The sequence below is a fragment of the Pyricularia pennisetigena genome, assembly GCF_004337985.1.
Source record: "Pyricularia pennisetigena strain Br36 chromosome 4 map unlocalized Pyricularia_pennisetigena_Br36_Scf_6, whole genome shotgun sequence".
NCBI lineage: Eukaryota > Fungi > Ascomycota > Sordariomycetes > Magnaporthales > Pyriculariaceae > Pyricularia > Pyricularia pennisetigena.
The window spans coordinates 3,133,957-3,143,464 of record NW_021940918.1 but is presented as its reverse complement, the minus strand read 5'-3'; the positions used below and the strand labels follow the sequence as shown (position 1 = coordinate 3,143,464).

At 53.2% G+C, this 9,508-nt stretch overlaps 3 protein-coding genes across 3 annotated transcripts; 1 reads left to right on the top strand and 2 right to left on the bottom strand.

Moving 5' to 3' along the window:
• Window positions 1-691: 691 nt before the first annotated feature.
• Window positions 692-2,343, bottom strand: PpBr36_06531 (uncharacterized protein; the record flags this gene model as incomplete). Its single annotated transcript, XM_029893676.1, has 2 exons — window positions 692-2,029; window positions 2,155-2,343. 2 exons carry the CDS (start codon window positions 2,341-2,343, stop codon window positions 692-694), a joined length of 1,527 nt encoding a protein of 508 aa, XP_029746478.1.
• Window positions 2,344-4,774: 2,431 nt separating this feature from the next.
• On the top strand, window positions 4,775-6,168 carry PpBr36_06530 (uncharacterized protein; the record flags this gene model as incomplete). Its single annotated transcript, XM_029893675.1, has 3 exons — window positions 4,775-5,685; window positions 5,768-5,916; window positions 6,029-6,168. The coding sequence occupies 3 exons, from the start codon at window positions 4,775-4,777 to the stop codon at window positions 6,166-6,168; spliced, it is 1,200 nt and encodes a 399-aa protein (XP_029746477.1).
• An 857-nt stretch (window positions 6,169-7,025) lies between these two features.
• PpBr36_06529 (uncharacterized protein) lies at window positions 7,026-9,053 on the bottom strand (the record flags this gene model as incomplete). The annotated part of the gene is made up of 2 exons (XM_029893674.1): window positions 7,026-8,006; window positions 8,100-9,053. The coding sequence occupies 2 exons, from the start codon at window positions 9,051-9,053 to the stop codon at window positions 7,026-7,028; spliced, it is 1,935 nt and encodes a 644-aa protein (XP_029746605.1).
• Window positions 9,054-9,508: the final 455 nt, after the last annotated feature.

Below are 9,508 nucleotides of genomic sequence, written 5' to 3'. Positions count from 1 at the left end.
CCCCCCCCCCCCCCCCTGAGACGTTGGATACAGATGGCCTTTTTCGGTTGGCGGCCTGGCTTGGAGCGGGTCGGGTGATATTTGGCATTTTTTTTTCTTTTTTTTTTTCAAGCGTTGATTTGCATCGGGGCTGTCTGTTTCGCATTGGCGCTCGTTTCGTTATACCCGTTTCAACATACCAAAGACAGTCAATTATATCATCTTGATCCGAACACAGTTGGGGCTCACTTGCTCGCTCTTCCGCTCCTACTACTACTACTACTACTACTACCTTGGTCTGTTTTCCTATGCGTTTGGCAACCCGATTGCATGGGGATTGTGCATAGCGCCACTGGATACGTATTTGCCCTTTTTCTGTCTTTCTGAGTAATAACCAAGGACCGGCACGATGCCAGGTGAAGGGCAAGTATCAGAAGATCAAACACAACGCATCAGTGTGCATGGGGCTTTTCTTTGATGGATTGCTAATTAATGGTTAACCCAGCTGTTATAGGTTCCCGTCACCTACCACACTCTTTCTCTCTGAATCAGAGCAAAAGAGACCAAACACAATGATCATTTTCCTGTGGAATGCTGGAATGCAATTAATTCAACAAAACTATCCAGACGCCAGTAACACCATGCATGCTAAAGCCACAATCTGAAAACAGCCCCTACTACATACACTTATCAACACAACAACGCAGCTGCTCTAGTCCACATCTGGCGACGGCGGCATGTCTTCAGACTCGTCCGAGTCCTCCACGCTCGGGCTCTGGTACTTGAGCGATCGCAGCAGCTCGTCCAGCCTGGGGAAGCTGACGTCGAGCTCCTCCCTGACGCCGAGCATCTTTGGCGCCTCGGTTTCCCGGACGGGACTCTTCAGCGACGCCGTCGACGCCCGCCGGTTCTGCGTCATCCGGGCCTTGACGGACGGGTTCGAGACCGGGCTCTTCATCCCGGAAGCATGCTGCTGACCGCCGCCTCCACCTGCGCCGCCGCCGCCACGACTTGCGGTCCGGCGGTGCTGGGCACGTCCGCGGCTGCGCTGCGTCGAGGCGCGCGTGCTGATGCTGCCCTCGTCGCCCGTCTTGTTCGTCCGGTGCGACTGGTGCGACCGGGACGAGGCCTGGCTGTGCGTCTGGCTCGGCGCCCGGCTGGGCGACCGCAGCGGGTCGGGCCGTCGCTTCGGCTTGGACGGCGACTTGGCCGCCGCCCGTGGCGTCGATGAAGGCCCCGCCGCCGCCGCCCCCGCCGACCCGCCGCCGTCAGACTGTGGGCTCTCTGCCCTGCGCTTGCCGCCGCCGCCCCCGCCGTTCTTGTCCTTGGACCTCCTTCGCCTCCTGGGCTGATCATCTGACCGCGCCTGCTGCTCTTGTCTCTGTTTGCCCTTTTCCGACTGCGTCTTGGGCGTTGGCGGCGGCGACCCCGTCTTTGGTGGGGACTTGGCGCGTGCCTGTCGCTGCTGCTGCTGCTGCTGCTGGGAGTTGCGTTTCTGCTGCGCCTCGGCCTGCCTGCGAGCCTGCTCCCTCGCCCTCTCCTGCGCCTCGGCGGCGGCGGCAGCCTGGGCCTCGCGGACCTTTGCGAGGGCCTCGGCCTCGGCCTGGGCCTCCTTGAGCTTGTCCTCGACCGACATGTCCTCCTCGAACACGGGCTTCCTCGTCTTGAGCTCGCGGCGCTCGAGCTCGATCTCGATGACGACCCTGCCCGGCAGCTTGCGGCGGAGCATGTCGCCGTCGACGTCAAAGTAGAGGCCCCAGTAGCCGGCGTCCTCGAGCACGGCGCAGAAGCCCTCCCAGCCGGCAAAGGTCAGGCGCTTGTCCTGGCGCGTGCAGTCCCAGGGCCCGCAGAGCTGGCCCTCGGACTGCTGCCGGTTGCCGTACATGAGCTGGTACGTCTCGTGGTGCACAAAGACCCAGTTCATGATGGGCGCCTCGTCCGTGATGGTGCTCACGAGGCCCGAGTACTTGGCGTCCGGGTAGGGGAGGTAGTAGCCGAGGAACGGGTGGCCGTAGGGCGTGTCGTGTGCCATGCCCGTGTCGATGAAGCACTGTTTTGTGGGTGAATGAGTGAGTGAGTGAGTGAGTGGGTCGGTTTGTTATTCTGTGTGGCTTTGCTGGTCTTTGTCTCAAGAGCAGGTTTGCAACAAAAAGAAAAAAAAAAAAAAAGACGTACCATGTGGCCAGACAGGACTACCTGCTTCCCCTCCAGCAGGTGGCTGTACTGAGTCGACTTCATGCAGTGGACAAACAGGTTGTTCTTGCGGCTCCGGTGTTCTTCGCGCCGCGACTTGGCCTGCGACGCGCGGATGCCCTCGGCCGCGCCAAAAACGGCGCCGAAGCCGGCGATGAAAGTGAGCACCATTTTTATCAGTGTTTCTTTTTTTTTTTTATTGCTGGGGAGGTGCCTTTACACACTTGACGACAAGCCAGCACCGCGAGCGTGATGTTGTGTATACACGCACCCTCACAAAGGTAACTTGTGAAAAAAGAAAGGGACAACCTCAAGGGAGCTCTGAGGGATCAGCAGTCGATGCAATCTCAGAGACGCGCTTAGAGGGCCACCAGTACCAGACCGTTGGCTCGTCCTCTTTGGTCGTTCGATAACGTTGCCCGCTTTGTCAATGCGACTCCGTAAAAAAAAGTGAAAAGGTCAGGGCCTGGAATAGACAAGGACATGAAAAGTCAGGCAGGCAAGCATAGCCTCTCCAGGTTCTCGGGCTTTACGGAAGATTAGGGCAGATCACGACGACGCGTGGTCCCTCCTCCCAGTCGACAGCTTCGCCGGCAGGCCACGACCTTGGAACAGCTTCCGTAGACTCTTACGGACGTAGGACCCCTGGATCATTTGTAAAAAGGAATGCAACTGCCGCTCGTCCGGAGATGGGCTAGCAGACAAACAAACGAAGAAAAAGAAGGGACCAGACCCAGTCTCTGCTGGATCTATGGGTCTTTTTTTTTTTTCTCAACATGCCATGAACAAAAAAAAACAAAGGAGACCCAGGACAATACTGTACAGTACAATGTCGACTACGTAGTACGTGTACAACCCTGGTCAAAATAGCTCAAGGTAGCAAAACAGTTTTTGTTGCTGGCAAGAAAAATAATAATCAAAAATACAAATACAAAAAAAAATCGAAGACATCGTGCGATTTTCCCTAGGACCCGTTTCAAGCCCAGGATACCAAAATTCGGGGCCTTTTGCCTCTTGAGCTTGGGTTCGGGGGTTTTGGCTTCTGTTGGAAATCATTCGATTTTTAAGCTTGTGGTGTTTCATGGGGTCCCGAGTGGCGGCGTTACAGTTGCGGGACCCTTGGGAGGTGGCCCGGTCCCTCCCCTGAAGTGGATGTGCCGGGGTCGCAGGTACGGAGATCATCGAAAGGTCGGAGTTCGGCTTGGGAAGAGAAGCCCGTGCGTGTTGTAGTGTACAGTGAAGTAGTATTTTTTTTTTTTTTTTTTTTTTTTTTCAGGTCAGAGTCTAGAGGGAATTGTGAGGAAATGTTTCCCGTGGTAGTACCGAAACAAATGGCCTTATGGTGGAGAAAGGAAAAAAAGTCGGCTATCAATATTTTGCAGGCGGACATTGTACAGTACTGTACATTAATTATAGGGGTGGTGAATATAGAGGGGAGGCCTAGCTCTCCACAAGAGCTTTTGAGGGTCATAGAAAAGACATATATGTATTAAGAGACAAACTAATGTAATAACAAAATCGGCCAGATTGTAAATATGCCAAATTCTTGAGTATCACAGATTCTGACTTTTGTGATACCATTTTGGCGACATCGGCACTTTTGCGAGTTGTTGCACCACAATCGAACATTTCGATTCGCTCGGCGGCAATCAGACAGACAATGGCTGAGCAAAATCCAATGCCGGGATAAGCTCGCGGGAAATTTCCCCGGAAGAACAGTACGACAGGAAAAGGACCCCTGCAGCGGGGCCACACGACACCACTGTACAGTAAGTACATGCGATGCAGGGGCATTTAGAGTACATCATAAAAATATAGTGGAAGCTGTCGAGGTAGCACCTCGATTGGAGTCCACATTTTGGATCCCCCCCAGCTTTAGATGCAAAGTATCGTCGAGAAAACCACTACATCTCAGGCCATTTTTGAATATCAAGGAGGTTGCAGCCGAATGTAGATACTACCAAAGTCATCAGGGTTTTTTTTTCGTACAAATCAGCAGACAAACTGAACCCCTTACCTTGGGCCGTTTACACAAGGTTGTTCTCGAAACCATTTGGCGACAGGCAGCAGGTGAGCCAATCCATCAAAGACTGCAACCAACACAGTCCTCGCCACCGAATTGGCCGGCCCACCTTTCAGGTTGCGGGATAACTGTGCAATAAGTTCCTTGCACTACAGTAAACCGATATCCAAGCTATTACATACTGCCATACCGGTAAAAAGTCCTGGCTCTTTGCACATGATCTCCCACCCTCGCCGTGGTAAACTCGTTTCGCAGATGGAGCATCATGGCCAGTTGCTCGTATGATGTCTCGCTCCAGGGAGCCCGGGATCGTTGCATCGGTTCGGACCCCTGCCATCGTCTTTAAACATTGCCAGGGATGCCTGACCCCCCCTGACAAGACTATCCCGCCATGACCAAACTACAGTACCCACCGCGTCTCTTTTATTGTACAGTAGAGAATGCTAGACGAGTTGGTTACATTGCTATTACTAGTCTAGTAATAGTAACAATGTTGAATTGACATCAGACACCTTTCTCCGCCCCCCCTGCCATGTGCATAAGAGACATACGGAGCAAGACCCCGCTGTCAAAAATAACATGGCTGATTCTGTTCAGACCAGCCCAATATCGCAACCTTCTAAGCAAACAAGACAATCTCCCAGCGAGTCTAGACCAAGGGCCGATATTGCCAGCAAATCCTCGACGGATTCTCCCTTGACTCTTGATACAAAAGGACCCGAGCCCGCTCCTCCCCTTAGTCTCCTTTCATCCGATTCATCATCAGCTTCTCTCACATCATCTCCATCAACCCCAAACAAGCCTCCCGCCTCCCGGCCAGCCACCACGTTGTCCCAACGAGAAAAGTCAGCACCAGCTGGAGAGTCGTCCAAAGATTCAAGCAGCTCGACAAAGGACCCTGCGCCAGCAACAACAGCAACAAAACCCGCCCCGTCCTCATCACCCGTAGATAAAGACCCTGGTCCGGCACCGCTCAGGCGAGCTTTATCCTTCAAGATCCCCCTCAAAGTCAACACCGAGACGGCCAACGGCTCCTCGTCAACCTCTTCCACACCCAGCCGGTCCCGCGCCTCATCCGCCGTGTCCGAGTCTAACAACAACAATAACAACAACAACAACAACAACAACACTCCGGAAAAGTCCACCGCCTCGCCGCTCCACCAGCGCACCCGATCCAAAAACGTCTCCCTCTCCTCCATCGGTGAAGTGACCAGCCCGGTTCCTCACCAACTACCCCTGCCCGCCTCGCCGTCTTCGCCCCCGCCTGCGCAAGACAGCAGCAGAAGAAGCCCCGCGGTCGACGTCCAGGACCCGGAGCCATCCGCAACCGCACCATCGCCGACTTCGAGCCGCTCCCCGACCGAGCAGTTCCTTTTCGACCGAGGCCTCCTCCCCGAAGAGCCCTCTCAGAAGATCCCATCCCCGCTCGCACTACAATCCGTCCTGCAGTCGCAGCTCACCAGCTACCTAGCCACAATGTCTGCCCAGCCGTAAGTAGGAGATGGATGGGACGCAATGCTTCTCAGCGCAGGACCTTTTTTGCCAGGCTGACACGAAAGCGCCCGCTCTTAGGGCCAAGACCCCCAGCGTCGAGCAGGTCTCGCCCCAGCAGCAGTACCAGCAGCCCCCTCAGAACATGCGCATGGCCCCCATGCCGCAGCCCGGCCTGCCGGTTTCCGCACCACTCCCCGGCCTGTCTGGCCAGGCCAACAGCGTTGTTGGTAAGTTGGACTCGGGGACAATTTTACTTTTTGTTCTTCTGCCTCCTCAAAAAAATAAAGAATGGGGAAAAAAAAGAATCTCCTAACAATTTGTTATTTAAACCAACTCTAGGCAACTTGCTAAAGGGCCCCGTCGGCCCCAACGGCCAGCTCAAAGATGCCGCGCTCATGGTCGGCATCAAGTTGGATCTAGAAGCCGAAGTCCATCTAACCGCCCGAGTACGTGGTGACATCATTGTCGGGCTATATTGATGAATTCCAGCGCATGGATCGTGGGATTCATGGCTTTTCGTATTGGAGACTAAACCCAGAGATGGTTCACGTCCCTGGATAACAAAAAAAAAAAAAATAGCAACGGGAATCTGTCTCGATCGGATTTCTTACTATTTTTTTTTCTGCTTGTATTTTTTCCTACTTTCTCTTCTTGTCCTCGACAGGGAAGCATGGGTGACAAGTCTCATCCAAAAAAAATGGCGTTCAAAGATAATGTTAACATGGGATGGCAAGAAGGCAATAGTTGGGACGGAGCTCCTGTGATCCAGGCGATTCATCAGCTTCGCTCCCAAGACTAGGCTTTTTTCCTTGCAAATCTCTGACGGCCGCATTCATACCCTTTTTCTTTTCTTTTCTTTTCTTTTCTTTTCTTAGTCACATTTTCCCCACACATAGACAGGAGAAAAGACAGAATCAGAAATCGTTTCCACTTGGCAAAAGACCAGTAGCAGGCAAAAACAATGGGGGAATTTGTTGCGAATTGGACCTGACTAAAACTAACGTTAGAAAAACTGCAGTGCTAAGACGAATCTTGCCAGATCTTCTGCTTCGAATGGCCAAGCCCGCCGGCCAACCACAAGCAGTAATAGGTTATGAGGCTCGTCGTGGTCGACCCACATGTGATGACTAGGTACATGTTGAAACAGTTCCGAAGTCACCGGAACCAAGAGCTCTCGTGGTGCGCAATGTGCCCTTACTCAAAGTAAGGCTGGCTGATCATACCAACCGTACCTAACGCCGAAAAAGTGCACACTGTCAAGCGACTGAAACCCCGGATCCTTGCATCCTCACCCAATCAGACCTAGGCTGAACAACCCGGTGCAAGTGCATCAGCATCAAGAACTCCAAGTCTCCAAGTCGTAGCAGACTTCCTCGTTATATCCAGGCCCGTCAACATTGTAGTACTGCTTTGCCGCCCCCAGTGTCCGCTGGCCTAGCAACACGGCCGAGAGCATCATCTGCGCAAATTTCGGATCAAAGAAGAAGCTGTCAACCGGCACACGATTCGAACGCCCCTCAACCACTTCTGTAACGTCGCCGTAGACCACCAAGAGAGAGTGCGGCCGCGACTGGGTTTTGGGTCCAGGGTATTGGTCTTCTTGGGTCAAGTCAAAATCATCCTCAACCACAACCAAGAACGCCCATGGTACAATCGACAGGTTGTCCGGCCCCCCGAATTTACATTTTTGCGGGTCTTTGTCACTCGCAATGTGAGTGATGAGCACCATCCGGAGCCCTACCGGCCCCATCAGCGGCGTAAGGGTTGCGGGTCGAACCAGCAATGGCGGCCGCCAAAAGCTTTCGTCCTCTGCAGGCCTGGGAATTCGGACCATTTCTACCGTAGATCTTCGCGAGGCATTTGGGGAGCGTGATGAAGCAGTTCGTGCCGACGAGACTACTGAGTTACGCCGAGAGGTCTGATGTATCTCGTCAAGTTTTGATACTTGTTTCTGAGAGGTGGAGGAAGGCCTTTCACCGCGCGAGGGGAGAGACTGTGAGTCTCGTTTGGATCGTCTTGTCTGCTTCGGTGAGGACTTCCGTGTGTTGGATGATGAGGTCGGAGTTTTTGAGCTTCTTGCCCGCGGCGGTGTACATGTTGATTGTTTTGAGCTCCGAATCGGCTTGTCAGACTCAAAACTGGTGTCATACTTGAGATGGCGGAACTCTTTATGTTTCTCGGTGGTCCGCCCCACGTCGTTGGCACCGTCCATCCCAACTGCATCATCAATTCGAGTCAGGACTGAAGCCCGACGATAAGAGCTTCTCTTTCTAGCTGGCTCAGGAAAAAAACGTGACAAAGGGGGGTTTTGTTCTTTCTGTAGTGGATACAAGGTTAGTTAACATGCATTCCAGACGTCTATAAATTATTGATATTCCGTCGGTTGGTGACCAGCTATCTAATCACGGACCTTGACTGCCTCATCTGGAGTGCTTATGTTGTATGTGTCCGACAGTACAGCAGCACTAGCACCCAGCTTGATGGCAGCTTCTTGTCTGGCCCTTTCCTCCGGGCAGGGGATGTCATCCAGGAAGACATAACCGACCGTCTCCATTGAAGCTGTCAGTTTTGCCCGCTTGATGGGACAATGCATCTTGGCAATCTGTTCCGGAGTCAGCGTGACTTTTACAGGTGGCTTAGCTAGAGCCTCTTGAGGTGGAGATGTTGTATTTGACTGAGCTTCTGGCTGAGAAGCTACTTCAGTGGCAGAGCCCGCCAGCAGGGCTGCTTCTTGCCTGGCCCGCTCTTCAGGACACGGGATATCGTCGAGGTATACCCATCCCAAAGTTGCCATTGACTCTGTCAATTTTGCCCTCTTGATCGGGCAGTGCATGTTGGCGATCTGCTCAGTGCTCAACGTCACACGGGGTCTCGACGGTTTTGGATCGACCGCTGCCGATTTGTTCTCGTCTGCTGAGACCAACTTTTTCACTTCCTTGTCAGAGTTCTTTGGCCGCGGCTGAGGCACGGCACCTTGGATGGTCTTTCCTCCTGCCGTGCAAAACCCATCCAGCAATCCGGTCCACGGACAGGCTTCATCGCCCTCCTCTCCGTCCTCCCTCACTCGGAACGGACATGGTCTCAAACCCAGCAGGTCCTCGTCAACTTCCTCAGGAAGCGGCTCGCCAGGATCCATCAGGTCAATGAGCTCGCCTTTGTGCAGCTCCAGAGGCACCAACCTTGCCTGCTCACCAGAGAGGTACAGTGCAATGTCCTCTAACCTTTCGTACGTCATACCGGGCACTGTACTGTAAATGGCAAAGGAGGCGCGCATCACGCAGCAGCTGGCCGCGTACTGGCCCAGGCCGGGCGCGCTCGTAGGTAGGCCACTCTGGTTCCCGCTGGCAGTGGAGAGCCTGGGCATGGTGGCTATTTCAGTAGCCATGGCAGTAGGTTTGTGGTAGTGTCTGAGTATAATTGGACTTCGAATCTGATCTTGCTGACTGCTGCAATCCTAAATGATTGATATCTATGTTTTTTTAGTGAAGATTTAGGTAAGTGAGTTAACTTGAAGGTAAACCAGGTGTTAGGTTGGGAGAGTTTGAGTATTTCGACCTCGAAGCAATGATTTGAATTCGCCAAGATAACTGCCTGGCTGTTCAAAGACAAAATACAAATTCTTCCGCAATGCAAAAATTCCATGCTTATCTGTCGCTCTTGCCCAGTTCTGCTGATCACCCAATGGCTCTCATTCTCTTTTGGGAAGAAATCAAATTTGCCTTTATGGTGCCTCCTCCACCATATTCTTCTATATCCCTTTCTAGGAAGGCGCGAACAGCCTGGGTATGCCGGATAAACCCTTCCTAAAAGTGCACCGAA